This window comes from Aspergillus eucalypticola (assembly GCF_003184535.1).
Source record: "Aspergillus eucalypticola CBS 122712 chromosome Unknown BO83scaffold_14, whole genome shotgun sequence".
Lineage (NCBI taxonomy): Eukaryota > Fungi > Ascomycota > Eurotiomycetes > Eurotiales > Aspergillaceae > Aspergillus > Aspergillus eucalypticola.
Window position 1 is genome coordinate 561,907 of NW_020290288.1, and position 23,543 is coordinate 585,449.

At 51.5% G+C, this 23,543-nt stretch overlaps 8 protein-coding genes across 8 annotated transcripts; 4 read left to right on the top strand and 4 right to left on the bottom strand.

The window, feature by feature from the left end:
* Positions 1-88: 88 nt before the first annotated feature.
* Positions 89-1,303, bottom strand: BO83DRAFT_46888 (Rer1 family protein). Its single transcript, XM_025537378.1, has 3 exons — positions 1,040-1,303; positions 467-887; positions 89-391 (listed from the first exon to the last, which is right to left on the bottom strand). Exons 1-3 carry the CDS (start codon positions 1,106-1,108, stop codon positions 312-314), a joined length of 570 nt encoding a protein of 189 aa, XP_025387625.1. The 5' UTR covers positions 1,109-1,303; the 3' UTR covers positions 89-311.
* Positions 1,304-1,627: 324 nt separating this feature from the next.
* On the top strand, positions 1,628-2,915 carry echA (enoyl-CoA hydratase echA; the record flags this gene model as incomplete). The annotated part of the gene is made up of 4 exons (XM_025529498.1): positions 1,628-1,778; positions 1,874-2,011; positions 2,082-2,627; positions 2,684-2,915. 4 exons carry the CDS (start codon positions 1,628-1,630, stop codon positions 2,731-2,733), a joined length of 885 nt encoding a protein of 294 aa, XP_025387626.1. The 3' UTR covers positions 2,734-2,915.
* On the bottom strand, positions 2,539-4,833 carry BO83DRAFT_362254 (putative MFS alpha-glucoside transporter). The gene is made up of 2 exons (XM_025529499.1): positions 4,459-4,833; positions 2,539-4,342 (listed from the first exon to the last, which is right to left on the bottom strand). The coding sequence occupies exons 1-2, from the start codon at positions 4,777-4,779 to the stop codon at positions 2,924-2,926; spliced, it is 1,740 nt and encodes a 579-aa protein (XP_025387627.1). The 5' UTR covers positions 4,780-4,833; the 3' UTR covers positions 2,539-2,923.
* Positions 4,834-8,466: 3,633 nt separating this feature from the next.
* On the bottom strand, positions 8,467-10,125 carry BO83DRAFT_427677 (MDR family MFS transporter; the record flags this gene model as incomplete). The annotated part of the gene is made up of 1 exon (XM_025535359.1): positions 8,467-10,125. The coding sequence occupies one exon, from the start codon at positions 10,123-10,125 to the stop codon at positions 8,467-8,469; it is 1,659 nt and encodes a 552-aa protein (XP_025387628.1).
* Positions 10,126-11,238: 1,113 nt separating this feature from the next.
* Positions 11,239-12,006, top strand: BO83DRAFT_379023 (uncharacterized protein). Its single transcript, XM_025531404.1, has 3 exons — positions 11,239-11,363; positions 11,455-11,469; positions 11,532-12,006. The coding sequence occupies exons 1-3, from the start codon at positions 11,333-11,335 to the stop codon at positions 11,807-11,809; spliced, it is 324 nt and encodes a 107-aa protein (XP_025387629.1). The 5' UTR covers positions 11,239-11,332; the 3' UTR covers positions 11,810-12,006.
* A 1,513-nt stretch (positions 12,007-13,519) lies between these two features.
* fgaCat (catalase easC) lies at positions 13,520-15,501 on the top strand. The gene is made up of 3 exons (XM_025531405.1): positions 13,520-13,774; positions 13,849-13,901; positions 13,959-15,501. The coding sequence occupies exons 1-3, from the start codon at positions 13,753-13,755 to the stop codon at positions 15,387-15,389; spliced, it is 1,506 nt and encodes a 501-aa protein (XP_025387630.1). The 5' UTR covers positions 13,520-13,752; the 3' UTR covers positions 15,390-15,501.
* A 318-nt stretch (positions 15,502-15,819) lies between these two features.
* BO83DRAFT_379025 (VPS9 domain-containing protein) lies at positions 15,820-18,447 on the top strand. Its single transcript, XM_025531406.1, has 2 exons — positions 15,820-16,431; positions 16,492-18,447. Exons 1-2 carry the CDS (start codon positions 16,085-16,087, stop codon positions 18,347-18,349), a joined length of 2,205 nt encoding a protein of 734 aa, XP_025387631.1. The 5' UTR covers positions 15,820-16,084; the 3' UTR covers positions 18,350-18,447.
* A 576-nt stretch (positions 18,448-19,023) lies between these two features.
* BO83DRAFT_408729 (uncharacterized protein) lies at positions 19,024-22,611 on the bottom strand (the record flags this gene model as incomplete). Its single annotated transcript, XM_025534073.1, has 4 exons — positions 22,114-22,611; positions 21,071-22,086; positions 21,038-21,041; positions 19,024-20,649 (listed from the first exon to the last, which is right to left on the bottom strand). Exons 1-4 carry the CDS (start codon positions 22,393-22,395, stop codon positions 19,024-19,026), a joined length of 2,928 nt encoding a protein of 975 aa, XP_025387632.1. The 5' UTR covers positions 22,396-22,611.
* Positions 22,612-23,543: the final 932 nt, after the last annotated feature.

Genomic DNA, 23,543 nt, shown 5'->3' on the forward strand with positions numbered 1-23,543 from the left:
TTCCATTGTCCTCATGTGTCTACCAACAAACCTGTGCTGGCATGAAGGAGAGTACATGGGATAAGACATAGACAGGAAGGGTCCCGAACGGTGACAATCTAATTCATCAATAATATATAGATGTACCAGAGTAGCCATCAGAGAAGAGCACAAAGCCAAGCATCGCATAGCATGACATGACGAATTCCCATCATCAAATCACACCACATCATCGTCTCGTCTCATCACATCTCATTGCAATCTGCCGTGACTCATTTATCCAGACAGACGAAAAGATATATCTATTTTTCCTTTTTGTGTTCGTGTCGCTTTTATGACCGGCCGTACCGCGTCTTACCGAACGAGAACGGCACATAGCGGTACTTGATCATGTGCTGGATCTGGCGGCGCACTAGTAGATTGATTCGGGTTAGCCTTGCACCAATTTCGCCTCACACCAAAGATAAGCAGAATTTGGTATACTCACTGGTCAACACAAACAGAATAATCCAGTATACCACCAAGACAGGCCAGAACACCGGGATATCGAAGACGGCGAACCACGAGCACACGAAGCCGATAGCAATGGCGCGAGTGGCCGAGTGCCAGAACTTGAATTCGGGGAGACGGCGGATGAAAGGACGGAACTCGTCGTCTTGCTTCATGGGCAGGCTGGGAGCGGCGGCGTCGCCGTCTTCCAGACCCTCATCCTGCGTCAGGGACGGGTCGAACTTGGGTTGCAGGAAGAGAAGGAAGAGGTTGAGCAGGTAGATGCCGAGGGTGTAGGCTACGATGTACCATCCCTGGGCGAGGACGATTCTCAGGAAGAAGATGAGGAGTAGGACGACGGTGCCGGTCCAGCGGTAGGCTGTGAATGGGGTGGAGGCGTCGAGGTAGGTTTGGTATTGCTGTATGAGGTAGTAGTTAGCTTATCATGTCATGTCGTGGTCGGTGGGTAGGTGTTGTTTGTTGGGGTAGCGGATGGGCATGTCGTCTGCGCTGGGTGCAGGATTGCGACAGGTATTGCGAAAACCAGATCAGAGAGAGTGTATGCACATACCCTAGCCAGCTTCGAGGTTTGCGCCGTCACGGCCGTGAAAGGCGTCTGCTCAGGCTCAGGAACGTCCATGGTGGAAATGTGGATGTGGCTATCTATCGCGTAGCAAGAAGAGAGGAGAGTGGAGAGAGAGAGAGAGAGAGAGAGGAGACGAAAAAGCGGACAAGAAGGCACCCAGCAGACTCAGCGCATAGGGGACAAAGACAGCACCGAGCACGGACAGAAAGCAATGGATTAGGAATGCGAAAGTGCTTCAGCTGATGAAGGTGAAGGACAGCCCAGCCAGCCAGCAGCTGCTCGCGGGAAAACTGGCCACTGCCCGGCTGCTCACGCTAATCCCGTTTTGGGTGACACCAGCCACTGTCATGATGACTGCGCCTCAGGGGCCGCTGACTCAGCAATAGCTATCACGTGCAAGAGCTGTCACGGCTATTGCCGGGGTTAACTCGGCGGAATTTGCGGGGAGCTGCTACTATCATCATCATATCCCCCTTCCCTTTCCCCGACTATTTCCCTCGACCACATCTGCAATTGATCTCTTCACGCATCTCTCTCCTCTCATATACTAGATAATCAGTATTTGCTCTCAATATGTTCTCCCGCCAGTGCTCCCGTCTCGTCTCCTCCCGCACTGCCATTCCTCTGACTTCCTTTCTTGCCCGCGGCCGTCCGTTCTCCGCAACCGCAACCTCGGCATACGAGCACATCCTCACCTCGACTCCCAAGCCGGGCGTAGGACTGAGTACGCCCCTTCCCCAGTCCCCTTCAAACAATAGCATAGCAACAAGCATGTAAGCCAATCCAATACTAACCACAACCTCAATCGCAATGCAACAGTCACCCTCAACCGCCCCAAAGCCCTCAACGCGCTCTCCAGCCCACTCTTCGAAGAACTCAACGATGCCCTAACCACCTACGACACGGACAAAGACATCGGTGCGATCGTGATCACCGGCAGTGAGAAAGCCTTCGCAGGTGCGCCATTACCCTCCCCAATAACACAACCAACAAACACCACTAACCCATATTTTTGATGATGATATAGCCGGCGCCGACATCAAAGAAATGGCCCCCCTAACATTCTCCTCCGCATACAGCAACAACTTCATCGCCCCGTGGTCGCACCTCGCCAACGCAATCCGCAAGCCCGTCATCGCCGCCGTCTCCGGCTACGCCCTGGGCGGCGGATGCGAACTCGCCCTCATGTGCGACATCATCTACTGCACGTCGACCGCGACCTTCGGACAGCCTGAGATTAAGTTGGGGGTTATTCCCGGTGCGGGCGGGTCGCAGCGGCTCACGAAGGCTGTCGGGAAGAGTAAGGCCATGGAGTTGATTCTGACGGGGAGGAACTTCAGTGGAAAGGAGGCGGGCGAGTGGGGTGTTGCGGCGAGGGTGGTGGAGGGAGGTAAGGATGAGGTGGTGAATGTTGCAGTTGAGACGGCGGAGACAATTGCGGGCTATTCGAGGGTTGCGGTGGTGGCGTGTAAGGAGGTCGTGAATAAGGGGTATGAAGTTGGGTTGAGGGAGGGAGTGGAGTTTGAGAGGAGATTGTTTCATGGGTTGTTTGGGAGTAGGGATCAGAAGATTGGTGAGTTTGCTTCTTTCTTTCCTTTGGATAAAAGTGGTTGATGCTGACGGTTGTAGGCATGACGGCGTTTGCGGAGAAGAAGAAGCCGGAGTGGTCGAATGAGTAAGTGGATTGGACTGTATGATGGGTTGGTCTCGGAGATGTCATGAGGAACCTGTCAATTGTCAAAGTAGTAACATCAAGCCCACCTAACGACTCGTAAACATGAGAATGAATCATTAATCGTCTATGTTCATTATTAGCTGTCTCTATGTACATTATTATATATATTGTTATTACAAAAAGAGCGTCATCCATCATTGCGATGAAATTGAAGTCGGATTCGAATCCGAGTTCGAATTCTCCTTTCCAACGGCCGCCACATCGGTCGCCACTGTCTTCTCCGTCTGATAGTGATCGACCGTCCCATACTCCATGGTCTCGTCAAACACATCGACCTGGGTCTGGGCGAACTTGCGCGCACTGACTCCCCGCTCGAAGAGAAGGTCGAGTTCGGCGAACGACCGTCCGTTGGGCTCCGGAACCCGGAAGAACGTGTACACGATGCAAAGGAAGCAGATGCCGCCCCAGAAGAAGCCGGCATAGTTGCCCCAGTCCCATGCGCCGGGGTTCAGCATGTACGGGGTCAGGACACCGCAGACGATGGCGACGATGTTGTACAGGTTGCGGCCGAGCACGACCGTCTTGATTTGAAGGCGGCGGGTGGAGAGCTCGGCGACAAGGGAGTAGGCGACCGTGCCGACGGTCAACTGGTAGAAGAGCGCCCATACGATCATCATGGAGCCGGTGGCCAGGGCGGCCTGGGTTTTGTGCTCCTCGGGTACTAGGCCAAGGAATCCCATGACAAGCAACATGACGCACAGCCCGCAGAGGCCGTACAGGTAGAGTGTTCTCCGGCCCAGGCCGATGGACATGAGGAACCAGGCTCCGAAGACGCCGACCATGTTGATTCCGTACTGGCCCATGGCGAATGCATAGGCATTGTCGGTGCTCAGGCCTGCCTGTTCAAGAAAGTAGGTCGAGTAGTTGGAGAAAGAGTTGCCGCTCAGATTTTGAATAGCCCACACCATGCAGACAATCTCGGTCCGGCGCAGGTCGGTGCCTTTGAAGCAGTCCAGATAGCTGGCCCCGGTGGTGATCTTATTCTCCAGGGATGTGGTATGAACCATCATCGAGATGGTCTCGTCGGCGTCGAAGTTGGTCTCTCGCTTCACGCTCGTCAATCGCAGCAGGGCTTTCTTGGCTTGTTGAATCTTGCCCTTCCGGACCAACCACCATGGGGATTCTGGTGCGAGAGAAATCCCGATGAAGAGGGGCAATGGCCACATCCACTGCAGTCCATATGGAATCCGGTACGCCCACTGGTCATCCCGATTGATCATACCCTTGATCACACCGATACCGATCAGTTGTCCCAATCCCCAGCAGAAATTGACGTAGGTCGTAAGGTATCCACGCAGCGCCACCGGACACACCTCTGAAGCGTAGGTGACGGTCAATGTCTGAAACACTCCCCAGGGAATACCAGCCAGAATTTCCGCAGCCAGCAGCGCCTGGACGTTCGGGGCGGTGAAGAAGATGGCGGTCCACGCCGTGATCAAAACGAGACAAGCCATGATAGTATAGCGATATCCGAAGCGTTCCGAGGCCCAGCCATTGATGAAAAGGCCGATGATTTCTCCGACGTAGGCACCGTTACTCAAACCCGATTGCCACTGCATAGGAGACGTTTTGTTAGCCAATTGTGTCACGCGAGCACTGCATGGCGTGCGGGATGATGGTGCAATTGCATGTATGTCCCAGGTAAACAAGAGGGGAGGGAGTCAATTACCCGTGCTGGCACCTGATATGTCCCATCCGCCGACAACTCGCCGTATTTTCGGTTGAATTGAGGGAAAGCGTAGAAGTTGTTGACAAGACTGATATCGTAGCCTTCCATGACGATGCAGGTGGAGATAAGGATACTCCAGGCAACGGCCTTGGGATAGAGCTTGACGCCCTGGAGCAGGGTCATCTTCTGTTCCTTGTCCGTGGCCGCTTTGGCATTCTGGATTATCTTGGCTGCGGAAGCCATGGAATCCTGACGATCGGTGGAGGGCGTTGGCGGCTGCTCTGCCGGGGCAATGGCATCCGGAACCTTAGGGGAAGCCATGCTGGCGAGCAATTGCAGGCAATCCCAGGGGGAGGGAGAAAAGGGTGAAAGGGGAGGGGAGGGAGAGAGGAGGTGAAGAGGACAGAGGAGGGAGGGAAGAGGAGACGGACAATCAATCACTGGAGGGCAGCAGGAAAATCAGGGACGTTCCGGACCGGAGCGCATTAGTAGCGGGACGGCCATCGTTAGATTTTTATGCTGGCGGCGGGGCCGGCGGTGGTGAGCATACTCAGCATAGTGCGCCCCCCACCGACTGCAGGAACCGGTTTGGTGTCATTTGCTTGCGTACAATAGTGTCTGACTCGTATTCTTGATTTCGAATCGAATCATTTGGTTTGCAATAGATCTGGGTGACACAGATTCCCAAGGCAAATTTAAACTCCGACTAAAGCCAGGCCAAGTCTCATTTTACGCCGGGATCCGACACGAGGGGTTTGCGGGGAAAATAAGGGACGGCATCCCCCTCCGCCAATTATTGCCCACAAGAAGCAGAAAGATACACACAAAGTTAATAGGATATCATGGTTCAATTCAACTCAAACAGAAAGTCAACGTGTAGTTGATCGCTGCACACAAAAGTATAACCGATCGAGTATGCACGCTAAGATGCATCGCCTGCAGGTTCCTCGTGGCCGGAATGCAGACCAAAAATCTCCGATAAGCTTGATCCCGTAGGATCCGCCTCGATCTCCGATTCTTCCTGTCCATTTCCAAATCCGGCATGTGGATGAAGCTTGGCCACTCTGACTTTCTTCTTAATCTATGCGTATATGCATGAAATCACGCCACGAAGGATCACTTCTTGGTTTAACCCCAATTTAATATTTATCCAATGGCCAACAGATTCAGCACCGTTGAGCACATGGCGTATATGCAAATACCCGATCATGACCCTACAGGGTCACATGTTTCCTGTGTAGCTTGATTAGTCCTCTTCTGGTTACCTACGCGTCCAATGGTCGGGGATGATTGGCCAATTCCATATACGCGGCTCAATCCGGTTCAGATAGACATGGAAGGACACCACTTCCAACTTACTTTACCTACTGCTTAGATCAAAATTGGTTGTGCAAAGCAAGGCGCACTGCATTTGTCTGATAATGATTAAAAATATGGAGTCCCACTGGTTGTTGATTCGATGGAAATAATTCATACCCTATCGGACATACTAAGTCTGTGCATAGTGTGTGTCTCCTGGGTCATCTCATATGAGTCTGAGACGATGCAAGCTGAGTAAATTGCTAGACAGTAGCTCTCAATTGTTATAGTATTGGGTGTGTTGTTGCCATCCTTATCATTTCTGTCTCATACTCACATTATACCCCAGCCATGTACTAGATGAGTAATGAATAACGGTATGTCCGGTAGGCTTAGAAGTAGGTGGCTCATAAATATATGGGTGACGATTCGCAATAAATAAACGGGTTCGTAGTAATTGTCCTTGAATATTACCAAGCGTCACAACTTATGACCAGATACTAAATCTTTGAAATCTCCGTAGGTAACAGTGCCTGGCTTGTCTGGACACCATACATTCTAAGCACCAGTAAGTAGCTATACATGTTAACCCTTCTAGTTTTCATCCTCCGCGAACCTTCTTGAATGGGGTCTCTCATTGATCCCCTTGGTCTGTGTCCTGGGCATTTCCATCATTATCTTGTCTCAGCATGGACGAGAACTGCCTGGTTGCATTGATGTCGAGTTGACATCATTCCATCTCGCTGTCAGAATTCCGCCAATGTTGGCGGCGACGGTTGTAGCGAAGATATTTATATTCGGTTATTCCTGGGACATCCCCTTAGCATTCTTGCTTCAGGCGCCTTTAAGGCCTTTGCTTAATTCTTCACAATTCAGACAGTAAACCCCAAAGCTTCACAGTATACGGTACTCTGCTGACGGCTTCGAAGATATACCACTATCCCTGGAGCGCAGCTATCTTGATCGAAATCTTCGGTATTCTGTCTGCCAACAGCCCGTTCAACCAGTCGTCAGACCTCAAAGCCTTTGTAAACGATGTCGCCTCTATACAAGTGCTTGCACAACTTACCCAAGTGCTTCCAAGTTATCTAAAGGGGCGATGGATTGTGTGGATATTTGGTCTCGTAGCGGTTATTCCATACATCGCAAACGTATGGACCATATAATTACAAACAACACAATAATCGAGAACCATCCCTATCGCGGCATTAATGGCTAAAGCCCGACTCGAGTTCGAAGAAACTCTCCACAAGCAATCCCGCACATAAACAGCTGCATGCGACGAGTATCGCCTACGTTATAAGATTGAGCCACCACCTGGATTCGAGGATTGGTTCCTATATGCGTCTGCTCATCAGTCGCCGATAATTGACGATTTCGATGCTATATACGACAGTATACTACCGTTGACAAAATCAACCGGAAAAGAGATCAGGGAGAACATTGTAAATGCGCGCAATCTGCCCGGTAATGACCTTTGGACCTGTACGTTTTCTGGCAGCTCACGCAAAACAAAATGCTCATGATTTCCGCGTGCTTGATCGGAATATTCAACATACATTCGACACCTTACTTGAGATTATACCCGCTACTCTCCCTGACTTTACCTTCCTGATCAATCATCTCGATGAGCCAAGGGTGATACCCCCTCCACCAACCAATATCCATACCAGTCCGAGCATAAAGGATCACTCCAGGCAATCAGCATGGGATACTATATCAGCCCCCTGCGCCTACCAACCCAACAGTACCCAGACCCAAGACCATCAACCCCCAGCCCAAGCCCCAAACCTCCCATTCATCACCGATCCAAACCAAGCCAAGAACCTCTGTCTCCACTCAAATACAGCACAAAGCACGGCATCTTCCTCAGCCCAACCTCCTTTCGCCCCATAACAGGCCTCCTCCCAATCCTCTCCACAGGCTCCCTCTCCACCATGACCGATATCCTCTACCCAGTCCGGCCTACCTAGCATCGGACTTCCAATACACCCCTGAAAAAGACATCCCATGGCATCAAAAAAAAAAAAAAAAAACACCCTCTACTGGGCCGGTTCTACAACCGGCGCCTTCGCCATAAATACCAACGATTGGCACAACTTCCACCGCCAACGCTTTGTTAGCCTAGTCACAAATCCAGATCACTATCACAACAGCTACACCTACCTCCACCAAACCTCAACTTCAATCTCCACACAAAAATCCACCTTCCTCAACACCCGCATCTTCAACTGTTCACCCGCCTCCTGCCGCGCCCAACGCCGCGTCTTCCATCCGCACTCCTGGGCCGATAAAGACCAGGGTCTACAATCGAAGCTAATATTTGATCTAGATGGGAATGAAATCAGCGGGATGTTTTATAGCCTGTTAGCGTCGAATTCTGCTCCAGTAAAGCAGACTCTGTTTAGGGAGTGGCATGATGAGAGACTGTGGCCGTGGGTGCATTACATCCCGGTTAGTTTGGGGATGGAGGAGGTACCGGAGGTGGTGAGGTATTTTACGTCTAGTGAGGAGGGGAGGGAGAGGGCGGGGGAGATTGCGAGGAATGGGAAGGAGTGGTTTGGGAGGGCTTTTCGGGAGGTGCATTGTGGATTTGGGTGTCTGGGTTTGGAGGGTGTTGTTGGAGGTGGAAAGGGTGGGGGATCCGGGGAGGGAGTGTAAGGTTATCCGTTTATATAAGGTGTTGTGTAGGGTATTGCTGAGTGGTATCTAGTCGCGTCTCGATTTCACCGACCGCCACTCAATCATCAAACTCCCCACCATCGTGGCACATGCGAGTCCAATCACCAAATACCTGGTCTGTATAAGACTTCTATCAATCGCCACGAGAACATCCCTCGTTTTAGCCGGCGACATATCCGCCACAAGTTGTGATAAACCACTATTCTCGATACCCGCCCCATCAATGCCAGACACAAGCCCCCTCAGATTCACCGAGAGCTGATCCACGAACAAGACCTGCGCAACAGCAATCGCCACAGCCGGACCAAACGACTGAGCGAAAAGCATAATCGACGTACCCAGCGGCACGTCCTCCACGGGCAACACCGTCTGGACAGCGTTCTGCGGACCGGAGAAACCAATACCGTATGCCAGGCCAGAAAAGGCAGTGTATATGATCAGTTCGGCGAAGCTAGTATTGACTTTGAAGGTAGTGATGAGGCCCGCGGCAACGGGCATCATGATCGACGCAAAAAGCATGAACGGGGCGTAGTAGCCAATAGCGCTGGTCCCGAAGCCGTGGATGAGTGCGCCAACGGTGCCGGCGATAATAATAGGGAGCATCATGTAGCCGCTTTTGGCGGGGGTGTATCCACGTACGACTTGGTAGTAAGTGGGCAGGTAGTATTCGAGGACGTTGCCGGTGCTGTTGCCGCACATGATGAAGATGCAGCCGGCGATGACGCTGCGGCGTTTCATGATGCGGAGGGGGAGGGCGGCGGCGTCCCCGAGGCGTTTTTGGTTGTAGATGAAGGCGGCCATAAGGATGGTGAAGGTGATCAGAGGGGCTATTACTGGGCCGCTGGTCCAGGAGTACTTGGTGCCGGCCCAGGAAAAGGCTAGGAAGAGGGCTGTTAGTGCTGGAATGAATAAGAGGTTGCTTGTCAGGTCAAGTTGTATGATCTTTTGTTTGAGGCCCATGCGGGCGATGGCGCTGGATTTTGGCGGGTCTGAGAAACAACATATGGTCAGTGCTAGGGTAGCGGCACCGAGAGGTGCGTTGATGTAGAAACACCATCGCCAGCCAATGGACTGCACGATGGCTCCGCCGAGAAGTGGTGCGGATAGCGTAGCTAGGCCTTCGACGGCGCCCATCATGCCGGTGAACATGGGTCGTTTGTGTAAAGGTGTTGATTGTACGAGGATAACGAAGCACCCGGAAAGAAGGCCTGCGGATCCTAGGCCAGCTATAGCCCGACCTACGACCAGCATGGTCGAGGTACTGGCGGCGCCGCAGAGCAGTGAACCTGCTATGGAGATGGCATTGGCAAGTAAGAAGACGGTCTTGATAGAGAAGAGCTCGTACGCCTTGCCGAAAACAAACTGGAAGGAACACTGGCAGAGTCTGAAGGCAGAGGAATACCATCCGACGTCTGCAACGGTGTGAAAGTAGTCTGTTATGCTAGGTACGGCTGTGGCGACGATGTTCATGTCTATGCTGCTCAAGATTAGGACGGCAGCTAGGGTGAGCATGAGGAGCCAGAATTTCGTGCCGCTGGGATACTCGGCTTCTCTATGCAGGCTGGCATGATCGGTTATCGCGTCGAAAGTGGTTGCCGACCTGCTTGTAGGACCGCAAAATTCATTATTGACTGTATTGCCTGAAGCGCTTGCCGCGTGTTGTTGGTCGGTTCTGACTTCTGTCATTGTGGATGTCATTGTTGTTAGTGGGGTCCCCTAGACTAGGATCGCGTTCCAATTCATAGAAATTGGAGATAATTGCTACAGCTCCTGCTGACTGGACCGGCGCTAAGATTGACCCTAGATTAATCACGTGCGTAAGGATTGAAGTACACCTATACAGACCCAATCTGACATTTTCTGATACAGTTATGCAGTATTAACTATGTACAATACCGGGGGATCTGACAAATGCTGGATCACTTTTGAGGTTGCCCCGGTATCTTGCTTGAAGCACCATGGGCCTGAGTCCTAGTTTCCCGTGTCCCAAGTCGGAACAGGCTTTGGAGGGTGGTGTTAAAGTTGGGGTGGGTGATAATTAGGGGGGATCTATTATGAGCGAGGATACAAAGGTGTTATTTGGTTAAAGTTGATATCGGGGGCACTTTTCTGTTCGTCCGTGAGGTACAAGTCGTTGACGGCTACGTTGGGAAATGTGAATTCAGGCGGATCGTACTAGAACCTAAGCCCGTCTTTATCGATGATCTGACGGGCCATTTCTCTACTGGTAGTCACTGGTAATTAGTACGAGCCATCCCGACCGGCTTGGACGAGTGGACCAGAGTGAAGGATGAGTCCCAATACTGCAACTGCCCAAATCAATCCGCTTGGGGATAGTTGTTGCGCAAAATAAGTCTAACAGTGCAGGTTGGTTAGGAAGACGGTTCCCATCGCTGCCTAAACCCTATATCTGGTTAGACACATAAGGTCTCGTGCTGCTATAGTACCATATTTACTCGCATATTCCCTACGTATGCGGATGTTTGTGGGGACCAATGAGCACCATAACCAGCATCGCAGGTAGGGGTCGTCGCGCCACTGTCATAACGGCCAGGGCCTTATTTCATCATTTCGCGGACGAGCGTCATCAGGCGCTGCCATCAGATTTTCGATTGCCCGGATTTATTGGCTGCGGGTTGTGGTACCATCTTGGTTTCAGAACACGATGATATCATAGGGGGATGGAGCGTCCCGTGGCGACTTTCGATATTGGACACATGTGCCTATGTACCTTGGTATATAAAATGAACAGGTATCACAACATTTGGCGATAGATTCGATCTATACTGCATCATCAGTCTAACCAAAAATCATACTTTGATTCAAGATACAAATTTCCTTCCTCCAAAAAACTTCCTCACTGAAATAGCTTTGCTGCCGCGACATCGACGTCATGTCTTCTGGCAACGATAACAACAACAACCGTAAGTGACCATCGACCCGAGCACCTACTGTTCCTATGTTATATTCTCCCTTGTTTGTGCCTTGACTTAACTAGTCGGTCGCGTTATGAAGTTCTCGCACCCCTGGGTACCAAATCCCATAATACCTCGATACCATTACACACCTGTTGCTAATGCGTAAGTATATAGCGAACCTCCTTGGAGGCGTCGGCGATACCCTAGGAAAGACCGTGGGCGGACTCGGAGACACTGTCGGAAGCACTGTAGGAGGACTTGGAGACACTGTGGGAAACACTGTGGGAGGACTCGGTCAGACTGCCGGCGGTGCGACTCAGGGTCTTGGAAAGACTGTTGGCGGTGCCACTGAAGGCCTGGGCAACACAACCCGGGGCGTCGGACAGTCGACTGGAGACATCCTTAGCAGCATCAATGGCGACAGATCCGGTGCGAATGCTGATCGGAAGTAAAGGTGACGGCGAGGTCCGGCTGGATATGACATGACTTGATGAATCTGCTATGTAATGGGCTTGACTGATGTTAATCGTTTTCTCGCTCAAATGGGTATGGCTTAATGATTGATTCGACTGTATCTATATGATTTGAGTGTTTGCAGGACAAATTGACTTTCTGAGGATGAGTAAACCTCAAAGCATGAAGCGTAAACTAGAAACTCGCATGAACGCGATCGGAACCGAGCGGGCGGGTGTTCCGAGGCATCTGCTGCTCGGGTTCCTATTCCACTAGGAGAATCTCGTTCCGCTTCGGAGGGCGGAGCTTTCCGCGGGGAACTCCCCGTTGAATCTGACGTAGCTGTCGGTAGAGAAATAACTTTCGCAATAATGTCAAGGAATCGGGTGATCATCATGTTGACTTGACAAGCCGATAATCATAGCCGCAATTGGCGCTGGAGACAGACAAATGGTTACCTCGGCCAATTATATTCATGAATATCGCACAGTAGCGAATTGAAAGGTCCTGAGCGGAGAGAATTATACAGGGAAACTTGTGTTCCGAAGAATGTGGGGGGGGTTATCTTAATTGCGATCGAAACATCATCGCTTTACTCCCCGTGATCATATACCGCTCATCTAGCTAGCTATCTTTATCATGAAGATTTCATTTAATGACTATCTTAGGTAACAGCGAACGAACAACAGCTCGAAGTATCACATCATCTGATAAGGAAGGTCAAACAGGATTGCCTTCCTCTTGCAGAGAATCAGCAAAGTCAGGCACTTTCCCAATCAGGCAAGAAATACGCCCGGATAGGATTTCTACGATGGGGATCGCGGAAGGGCCAGACGGCCAACCAGTAGTACTGAGTATTAGTGCCTGCAGGGCTGGCGGGCTGCAGAATGGCAGGAAACTTCTGGCCAGGTCCATTGACTAAGATTGATTATCGCTTTATCAGACCACAACAGCCACACTAAATCACTAGCGGATAAACTAACCTCGAATTCTAGCGCATTTTGTAGACTCCCGGGAGCTTTGCATGCCCACCTCGGGCCGTTTCAGTGCTCGTTTAGGTGGTTACGTGTTAGGGATCTCCGTCCACACCACAACACTTATATTAGTGAACCATCTAGAACAGAGTTATCCTCCACATCGTCCTCAATATACTGTGTGGATTTATAGTCAACTCCCCTTCACTGGAAATAACGCGGGGAAATCTAGACTTGGTCGACATTCTGACATCGAGATAATGCTGATTGGTGGACACCCCTGGCGGAATTGGCTGCAACTGTGCGGGGTAAATTAGCGTATCGGAAAGCTCCTTTTGGGTGATTTTCTTTGTTTCGTGCTTCCGAGAAATGTTAATATGCAAATGAGTTTTTGAGTTTCTTTCATTGCTGCCCAGAAGCATTTGGATTGCTTCAGGTTAAAATAGTGTTCTATAAGTGAGCTCAACTATCAATTGATCTCAGATGAATGGCCCGCATAAGTCATAGTACCTGAACCGGCGGGAAATCGGACGGGCAGCGGGACTGATCGAGGCAGGCGATTCCGTGGAACCACCGCGTTGACCTTCCCCGGCATCATCATTGGCTGTTGCTGCACGGGGTTCCCCATCTGCCTCCCTCGGCGACGAGCCACCCGCCTTCAAATCTTTCAATGGATCGTCTGCTCTTTTCCTTATAATCTCTTCGTCCCTTGCCGCTGCTGCTTCAGTTCTTGCAATTACTTCTTCCTTCATTGGGACCTCGTTCCGTGGCTTTGTTTACTCCCCGCATTCGTCCCAAGGACCTTCTTGTCCCCATCAACGGACCATTGCTAGCTCTCCAATCTACTAAAACCCCGCATTCAGCTATCTTACTCCGCCGGACAACTCCTTTCTCTCCCCGCCTTGTCTCCATCTTCAGTTTATCACTCTTGCAACACTTTAAATTAGCTCTTATCACAAACCGTCACCATGGGCAAGGACGATCAACCCAGTACGTCTATACTACTCTGGCTTTCATCTTCTGAAATGTGAACTGAAAACTAACTCTGCTGCTCTGTCTTTTAGAGACCTACCGCTACAATGAGAAGCCCATCTACACTACCTCCAATGGCTGCCCAGTATGCTGCGCCGACATCATATGGTCCATTTACGGATAACATACTGACACATCTCAGGTTATGGACCCCCAGGCTGCCCAGCGCGTTGGCCGCAACGGGCCCCTTCTGCTTCAGGACTTCCACCTGATCGACCTCCTCGCACACTTCGACAGAGAGAGAATCCCGGAGCGTGTTGTCCACGCCAAGGGTGCTGGCGCCTTTGGTGATTTCGAGGTCACCGATGACATCAGCGACATCACCGTCATCGACATGCTCAAGGGCATTGGCAAGAAGACCAAGCTGTTCACTCGCTTCTCAACCGTCGGTGGGGAGAAGGGCTCTGCGGACAGCGCGCGTGATCCCCGTGGCTTCGCTATCAAGTTCTACACTGAAGAGGGCAATTGGGACTGGGTCTTCAACAACACCCCTGTCTTCTTCCTCCGTGATCCCGCCAAGTTCCCCATCTTCATTCACACCCAGAAGCGCAACCCCCAGACCAACCTCAAGGATGCCACCATGTTTTGGGACTACCTTTCCACCCACCAAGAAGCCGTTCACCAGGTCATGCACCTCTTCAGTGACCGTGGTACGCCTTACTCTTACCGCCACATGAACGGCTACTCCGGCCACACTTACAAGTGGATCAAGCCCGACGGCACCTTCAACTACGTCCAGATCCACCTGAAGACCGACCAGGGCAACAAGACCTTCAACAACGAGGAGGCCACTCGCCTGGCGGCTGAAAACCCCGACTGGCACACCCAGGACCTGTTCGACGCCATCTCGCGTGGCGAGAACCCCTCATGGACTTGCTACGTCCAGGTCCTGAGCCCCGAGCAGGCCGAGAAGTTCCGCTGGAGCGTCTTTGACCTGACTAAGGTCTGGCCTCAGAGTGAGGTTCCTCTGCGTCGCTTCGGCAAGCTCACTCTGAACAAGAACCCCGAGAACTACTTCGCCGAGGTTGAGCAGGCCGCCTTCTCCCCCTCGCACATGGTGCCGGGCGTGGAGCCCTCTGCCGACCCTGTCTTGCAGTCCCGCCTCTTCTCCTACCCTGACACCCAGCGCCACCGTCTGAGCGGCAACTACGAGCAGATCCCCGTCAACTGCCCGCTCCGCTCGTTCAGCCCCTGGCACCGTGATGGGTACATGAACGTTCACGGCAACTACGGAGCCAACCCCAACTATCCCTCCACCTTCCGTCCTTACAACTACCAGCCCGTGAAGGCTAGTCAGGAGCACGAGAAGTGGGCCGGTTCCGTCGTTGTTGAGCAGCTGCCCGTCACCGATGAGGACTATGTGCAGGCCAACGGCCTTTGGCAGGTCTTGGGTCGCCAGCCCGGCCAGCAGGACAACTTTGTCCACAACGTTTCCTCTCACTTGTGCGCCGCCCACGAGCGTGTTCGCAAGGCCACCTACGGCATGTTCCATCGTGTGAACCCCGATCTGGGTGCCCGCATCGAGAAGGCTACCGAGGCCAAGGCTGACCACTCCAAGTCTTCCCGTCTGTAAAATATAGTATCTTACCCTTGTTCTTATTTAGCCTTGTTCTCTAGTTCACGTGCATAAACATCATAGAATGATGAATGTTAGATAGCTATGATACCTATTTACTCAATTGACGCTTCATTCAGTCATGCTTGTTTGACATAGCCACGAATGTAAACGATTAGTAAGATAGTTGCGTAATTGATACCTTTTCTCTTTGAATTGAACTCGTACTCCTTCGCATGTTCATTCGGTAGAAATGCATCAAAAAACAGACTCCAAGCTAGGCGAAGATCACTTATCGTGACAGGCCGCATCGGGAATCCCGATTGCGGAGAAAGCGTGACTGCCACACGTGATTGGCGCGTGACGTCCGCCGCTTTTGGGTTTCGCCGACGCTTACTCCGCCGCGCAATCATGAGCCACTATTGATTGTTGACTTTCCTCTCATCTTCTTGGAGGTCTGACGTCTTTTGAAACTGGCCTGCGAGGTAGTTTGCTCATGATGTGTGGTTTGGACAACTAATCCCACCCAGATCTAGTTCTTGCCCTCTCCCCCCTGACCCGTCCGTTCGGTTGGGGTTGCCAGATTAAAGTTCCAGGTGTCATCTATACGCACCGGCCCCAACTACTGCATTCGTATGAGCCGATCATATGAGCAGCTGAAAGCCCAACACTTGTCGGACTGATACCCCGTTGTCACTCTTTCAAAGATAACCATGTCTGCCAATTCTGCCGACGATGGCGCTGCAAAGCCGCGCCTACACACGGCCCGCTCGTTCCCAAGGATGGACACTCCCGCGACGAGCCCTTTCGTTCGTTCCAGAGCCAAGACTGTTCAGTCCGTGGCAATACCAGAGTCGGTAGACGCCGAGGCGCTCCCGTTACCCTTGTCCACGGCCGAGGACGACCGGAACAGCAGCCCTGACCTGTTCGAGAAATCAGGCTCTGCCGACTTGGGCTACGGCGACGATGTACAGCAGAGTGAGGAGACCTCGGTGCTCTCTCGAGGTAGCTTGGGTCACACGGAGGAACTACCGATAGAGCTTGCAAGTATGACAGACAGGTACAGTCGGACCTCTACTATCACTACACGTTGATGTGATGCTGATGTTATTACTGGCAGATTTGTCCACTCTCTTACTGCCAAGGTACACTCCTCTCCTCCCACAATCGAGAAAGTATCGAGCCGGTTTCAAGAATTCTACATCCGAGCCGAATCACACATAGCTACACATATCTCTGCTCTTGCTTCCCGGATAAACCGTGACCCTTCCCCGTACCGTGCCGCGCAGGGCAAGTCTAGTAATACAGGTTCAGATGGCCGCCAGATGTTGACAGCATCAGAAGTCACTGAAAGGAGGATTGCGCGAAAGCATCTTGCAACCAAGCGTGTTGCCTTGGAAGAAGCCGTGGAACGGAGAGCTTGTGAGACTATCTACGACAAGCTCTGGAGACATAAAAGTACATTGGATGAAATCAGAGACGAGAAACTGCGCTCAAAGACAGCGGCTCTCTCTGTAGTTGGCATTAATCTGAAGGATCTCGGTGTCGAGATCGACCTGAGTGCTATCGATGAAGACAAGCAAAAAGAAGCGGATGAATGTCTTTCTGCTGCGCGAGACTGCTTGGCAAAGATGAACGATGACAAGTATCCTTTGGGCAAACTTCAACAACTTGCCGCCGCGCACAAGGCCATAGTTGATGCCTTGACTAAGCTCCTGCCGTCATCCTCTTCTGCTGACGAGATATTACCTACCCTGATCTATTCCTTGATCACTTGCCCTCCTGAGGGAATCAACGTTATAAGCAACCTACAATTCATCCAGCGGTTTAGGTCGTCCAATAAGATAGACGGTGAAACCGCATATTGCTTGACTAACCTGGAAGCGGCCGTTAGCTTTCTTGAAAATGTAGATCTGTCTGAATTGCGCGGCGAGGAGGCCTTTGAAGGCCAGACCAAGGCATCCAATGATGATTCAACTGCGGCCGGAAAGGTCGACTCCCTCCCGTCTCCTACTACCACCAAGGAAGCAGCATTATCGTCGGTTACACCAGTGACAGCCTCACCCGAACTCTCCAAACCAGTTGGACAAGAAGCTTCGAATAGCTTGCCCAGACCTCAGTCATTGGCGAGCACCCAACAACGGCGGCTGAACAACCTCTTCCAGCCCCCTGCCAAGGTGCTCGGTGCTGCTAACGACGCTGTTCGTAACACTGCCGACCAGGGGCTCAAGAACATTGGAGCATCCTTGGACAGCAGCTTCAATTTCCTGTTTGGCCGCCTCAAAGAGTTGCAGTCCAATCAGTTCCCTGTCAAAGATGGGAACCCAGTACTGCCCAAGACCTTGGCAGATGCTCGACGTCTGGTCAACAACCCTATATCTACGGAGCATAGCCTGAACCAGGACGAAAATGCCGGAAGAGAGTCTCGTCCCGTTGACCGCCCACAATTAAGGCGCATCGGATCGAAGGCTGAGGATACATTCCTAGGGCTGGTCAGTGGCCAGAGAACACCACGTGACCGGAGTGTCGAGAGTGTTCGGACCCAGGGCAGCTCCAGAAAAGCGACTGTCTCTCAAGGCCCCCAAAAGGAAGAGCCCCAGGCTTCTCCAGCAAGCGCGACCTCGCAGGCGCCTACACCGCTTGAATCTGTGCGAAACTTTGGAAACACCCTCAACCCACTCAACCACATCCCCGGTATGATCCGCAACTTTGGACGCGGTGTCCCTGGAACTCCTGACACTCCTGGTTCGATGCCATCGCCCAACACACCCACCGAGAGAATCAGAGCCTCTATTCTCTCCCGCGAGACTTCCTCGTCGATCGTGCACAGCGTCCCGCCCCGTGTAGAGCGGGTGGACCCGCCTATTCAACGTTTCCTCCAGATGCAAAACGCCAACGAGCTTACCATCGCCGATGTATCTGTTTTGCTGGATGACTACAAGCGCCTTGCAGCAGCGCTATCGAAACAGAACCCCTGAACCTGACTGAATTCTTTTCTCTCCCATTTATTCCCCTAAAGCATATGATTCCCACATGGTTGTTCATACTATCTGCCTCTTCATTGTATCCTTTTTTTGTTCATGGCGATTTCGTGTTCCGTGTTTCTGTATGTGTTATATCATTGAGATTGTAGACCACTGCTGGTGTTCAGTGTTTTCAAGTGTCCAGGTTCAGTGAGTCTTGCATTTGCAGCCATTTGGGTCAAAGGCATAGCTAGCAGTGCTAGTGTTTAATCAAATGCAGATTTTATTTCGAGCTATGAGCTGGGGGAGTAAGATGTGGGGTATAATGATATTGCTAAATGATGATGGTGATATGAGGATATCACAGTAAAGACCGTACGTACATAACAAAGCAGTAAAAACATGGTATAGTAAGAAGGGTGGTCATCCTCACGTAAGCTCTATCATAAAAACCTTGAATATCCCGAGAAACAACAAGAAACAAATACAGTCTAAAACCTATAACAATGAACGAGATCATGATCGAAATGTTGGTGATAAAGTGCATTCTCCAGTCCATGCACGCACATACCACAACCCCAATAAAAACATAGAAATAGAATCAACACAAGCGAGTACATCCTTCACCGAGAAGGCCATTAAGTATATGCAAGTTAACTCCTCTCACTTATATCATATATTAAATAAAATCAAGGCGTCCTCCCCCTCAACACCTCCGCCCCTCCACTCCTCATCTCTTCCAATTTCCTCGTCAAATCAGCAGATTGCTCCTCAACAACCTCATTCCTCCTCGCAATTTCCGCTTCAAACAATGCCGCTGTTTTCCGTCTTGCATGGCGGAGATCTTTCATCTTGGAAAGTGCGTCGCTGAATTGGTCGATGAGGAGATCGCCGTAATCTTCCCATTCATTCATCGTGAGCGTGGAGAAGAAGTCGCGGCGGTCTTTGTCTTCGGAGTTTAGTAAGAAATCTATTTTCTCGTCCGAGGTGGCGTTGGGGCCTGGGTTGGGGGCTGGTGTGGTGGTGGGGGTGGATTTGGCGGGTGCGGTTGGGGTGTGGTCGAAGGGTTCGGATTGGAGGTCCTTGAAGGATTTTTGGCGGAGGATTTCGGGCGGGTAGTCGGATTCGAGGTTACGTCTTTTGTTTTTGGTACTGGTGCCGATGGTGATGGTGCTCTTGGTGGGTTGGAAGTCGGGGTCGTCTGAGACGATGCGTTGGACGGAGTTGCGGCGGGCGAAGGGGTCGTTGATTGGGTCGTGGTCATCGTCTTCGACGTCGAGGTCGTCAATGTTGGTCATGTCGAAGGCGGTTAGGGGTGGTAGGCTGTCGCGGCTGGTGTTGAAGAGGTGGTTGTCGTCGGAGTTGTGGCGCTGGTGGTGGTTTGTGGTGCTGGCAAATCCTGGTTCTTTGCCGGGTTGGGGTCGAGGTCCTGAGGTTCGACGAGTAGGGGTTATGTCCAGTTGCTCTAGTAGAGATGGTTTAGGTGGACTGAATCGTGTCCGTGGAGTTGCTGTCATACTGCGTGGTAGTGTGACTTTCCTGTTGGGTAGAGCCTGTTTTGATAATCTGGCGTCGGATGTGGATTGCCGCAGAGGAGGAGGAGGAGGAGCAGCAGTCTTTGATGGTTCGGGGTATGCTTGTGGTTCTGGATTCTGGTAGGATCTCCTGCTGGCGGTCCAAAAGCTTTGTAGTCGTTTGCTTAATGGTTCCTCGGTGGAGGATCTGTATCTGCGGGCGTAGTTCCCGTCCTCAGTTGTATCAGATCGTTCATCGTCTCCAGCCATGGAGGTCAATTGACTTGCATCATCGGCGTCTTCTGAGTCGAAACCAGCTGATTTCATAGCGTTGTCTCCAAGATTCTCGTACCACTTGCCATCGTAAGCACGGCGTGGCAAACGAGACGGATGCAGTGGCCTCTCATCCGCTACTGGCGCTGCCTCCTGATATTGAGGAACTGTGGCGGGTCGTAATTGGAATTGAAGTGGAGCATCCTCTGCACCCATGACACTTGTCGCAGCAATAGTCGAGTCGTCGATGCCTTCCACATCGGTGTCAAACATGTCTCTATGCACGCCATTTTCCGCGGGCGCCTGAGGCATCTGCTCGCTAAATGCCGGTGTTGAATAATGCTCCAAGGGAATTGATTTGTTGATTGGCAGGGGCACTGGCGCCACCAGATTTGTTGGAGGGACGTCAACCCTTGCTTGTGCGGCTAGAGCCTGCCGTGACTGTTTTGAGGCTTCAGTTGTGCGTGGTCGAGGCTGGCCAGCCTCTTTTGAGTGCACATAATCGCCCACTCCCATGGTTACCCGAGTCTGAGCGGGGTGAGGAGATGGAAGGGTAGTATTCAACAAAGAGCAAGTGGGGAAGGGGCTGATCGATATGCCAGAATGATTGTGATTGACTTGCAATTTACAATTGTTATCTAGAATGTGTGGCTCCGATCATGGTTGTGAGGTTATTGAATCGATGGCTCTGAGAGGAGGTCGAAATTGGCTAACGCGTTGATTCTTCAGGCACGCGCGAGGCATCCACACGAGGTCACGTGTGACCGATGGGCATCAATACTGCCAGTTTGATCTAAGTTTCTTACAAATTGAGCTGAGAGATGAGAGGGAAGTTTATAGATCATGAATGAATACCTTGTGAATATCATCTGTTCTTACATTTAGTTATTTTTGTGATGGTAAAATACATCCATACATATCTTTAATCATGTCTCGTTAATCCGCATACCCAAATGAAGCATCATCATCATCTATATGCAGGTCTCCAAACGTAGAGGTGACCCCTTTGCCACGCTGTTTGGCCTTCGCAAAATAATCCTGCGACTTCTGTACCTCGTATTCCTTCCTCTCGACTGCAAGTCGGCGCTCTCGCCGCTCTTGAAGCGAGTCTTGAAGATCTTCGGCGGATGATGAACCGGTCTCATCGGAATCATAATCGTCCATATCTCCATCTGCTCGCCCATATGGCAGTGATGAGACAAATAGATCAGCAATCCAGAGAGAGATCATTCCGCGGAGCTCCAGTAACTCAGGAGAGTCGGAGTATGGGGGAGATCCGAGAATCTCGTCCATCCTGGCTGCAATCTTCTGAGCCTGTTCCAGCTCACTCTTCCTAACACTGGCAACCAGCGCATGCGTCTTTTGTCGGGTGTCATCATGGTGTTGCATATCGAGCGTAGAATCTTCTTCTTCCGAATCGTCAGGGGACGCACCATGGGCGTCCCAGATTTTCTGTCGAGAAACATTGCTCTCCTCCTGGGTGACATACACCCAAAGTCCAAACATGGCAGGATAAAAGTGTAGTGAGCTTATAGCATCAGGTGCCGCTTTTCGGTATGGGTGCTGAATGATGAGGGTTTCGTAATACTGCTTGGCCTTTTCAAAACCCTGCCTTGTGAATAAGAGTTTGGAAGGCGGTGCCTCAGACGGCTCTGCATCACGTTCCTGTGCATTATCAGGAGACGTGCCCGAGACCTGGCAGTCACGCCGGAGCAAGATTTCTGCACCAATGCCCCATCTCCCTTCAGTGCGGACGTCAATTGGGATGCCCCCAATTTCTTCACGGAGGATTAACCCCCACGCCCTGCCCGCTCGAACGAAGTCTTTCTGCAGGAGGCAACGGTGCAAAATGGAAGATAGCACGGCCAGATGCTGAAGACGTAGATTCCCTTGATGGGCTGCAGACTGAGGAGGATAGATTGGAGATGGCAACGAAGTCAACTCTTTCAGAACTTGGTTTCGTGTCTGCCGACGGGTCGGTTGATCTTTAACCGGGGCATGTGGGAAATTGCCCCCAGGTAATTCTTGGTCGAAGGCAAGGCCAGCAATGCGATATTGATGGGCTTCATCCGGGGAGAGGGTGAGTGATGGACCAGGAGCTGCCTCTGATGCCGCATCTGTTGTGTCGCCATCAACATCGTCATCATCGTCCCCCCAGTCGGAGAAATCCTTCTTGCGCTTCCTAGGCTCGTACTGAGCTACGCGCACACTGGCAGGTTGTTGCCATGGGGCGAGAGGCAAAGAAAAGACCGCTGCTGCAGGAACAGATGCCATAGAGACACGGATGATAATAATGCCGACGGCCTATTCCAGAAGAGGAGGACTACTGAGGTACGGGGAGGTCCCGTGGGCCTTGACAGCAAGGATCACCGCATGAAAAGTGATGGGGACGAGTGGCTTGAGCGTATTCAATGTCTTGTTTATAGGAATGACGTCCACAAATACCCCATCACTAATCTGTATCACCGACGATCATCGATCGAAAAGAATGGATTGAATCGGAAGTAAAGAAGGTCCGCAGTACATGTTCAGAGAAGTCCAGAAATGGGAGCAGATGCAGAAAGACACCTGAGGCAATTGATTTCAGACTTCTTGTCCAATCAGCAGTGCCATAAATCATGCCGCCTTTAACACGTTGGGCGCTAGTCCATTAGTAGATAACACTAGATCGGATCCAGGAGGGCGAAACCGCCGAAACCGCCGGGCCACTAAACCGTTTCAGGGACAGTTGAAGTCACGGGCAAGATCGCCTTAAAGATTAAGACCAATCAGAAGCTACTATGTAAGACCTCCCTGTGAAGGGACTAGGCCGAGTTGGGACGGACTGTAGGTCAAGTAAGCAAAACGAAGCCAAGCCGAAACCAAAACCAAAACCGCCCGACCAGCGGCCAAACCGAAACCAACTGTTATCATTCATCATCTCCTCTCCATCATCGTCATCCTCCTCATCCTCGGGGCGCTTCCTTCGTGCTCCATCATCTCTCAGAGGCCCCCAGGGCTTCTCGCACTTCTTGATCTCTCTTTCACCCTGGCATTCATGTTCACTGCTGGACAACTGTCTCGCCAACAACTCCCATACTTACCCGTCTCTAAGCTGCAACAACTACGGTAGCCTCCGGTTAAGTCGTGGGGTCGCTCCCCCCGAATGTCGTACGGCGTTTAATCCCACCACACGTCCTTCCCTTTGTGGCTCCCTTTAAAAGGAATCGGCACCTGCTGGCTGGCCTTCAGATAGTTTTCTACGCCTTTTTATATCTTCTTAGCCGGGGAAATTGCTTCTCTTCACTCTGCCGACCTCCCAGTTTCCGCCTTTTGCCCAACGCTCGTTCGCAGCCGCCTGGACTCCGAACGGCCTACCACACGGTGCGATCAGGCACGTTCACTTCCCAACGCCCGCCTGCAGTAACACATCTGGACCTTGA

Excerpts from the sequence above, each read along its gene's own strand:
- BO83DRAFT_46888 (XM_025537378.1), bottom strand. The coding sequence starts at position 1,108 with ATGGACGTTCCTGAGCCTGAGCAGACGCCTTTCACGGCCGTGACGGCG. Across the intron at positions 888-1,039 it reads AAACCTCGAAGCTGGCTAGG|CAATACCAAACCTACCTCGA; the intron begins GTATGTGCATAC and ends TACCTCATACAG. Across the intron at positions 392-466 it reads TATTCTGTTTGTGTTGACCA|TGCGCCGCCAGATCCAGCAC; the intron begins GTGAGTATACCA and ends TCAATCTACTAG.
- BO83DRAFT_362254 (XM_025529499.1), bottom strand. The coding sequence starts at position 4,779 with ATGGCTTCCCCTAAGGTTCCGGATGCCATTGCCCCGGCAGAGCAGCCG. Across the intron at positions 4,343-4,458 it reads CATATCAGGTGCCAGCACGG|TGGCAATCGGGTTTGAGTAA; the intron begins GTAATTGACTCC and ends TCTCCTATGCAG.
- BO83DRAFT_379023 (XM_025531404.1), top strand. The coding sequence starts at position 11,333 with ATGTCTTCTGGCAACGATAACAACAACAACC.
- fgaCat (XM_025531405.1), top strand. The coding sequence starts at position 13,753 with ATGGGCAAGGACGATCAACCCA. Across the intron at positions 13,775-13,848 it reads GGGCAAGGACGATCAACCCA|AGACCTACCGCTACAATGAG; the intron begins GTACGTCTATAC and ends TCTGTCTTTTAG. Across the intron at positions 13,902-13,958 it reads CTACCTCCAATGGCTGCCCA|GTTATGGACCCCCAGGCTGC; the intron begins GTATGCTGCGCC and ends GACACATCTCAG.
- BO83DRAFT_379025 (XM_025531406.1), top strand. The coding sequence starts at position 16,085 with ATGTCTGCCAATTCTGCCGACGATGGCGCTGCAAAGCCGCGCCTACAC. Across the intron at positions 16,432-16,491 it reads CTTGCAAGTATGACAGACAG|ATTTGTCCACTCTCTTACTG; the intron begins GTACAGTCGGAC and ends TATTACTGGCAG.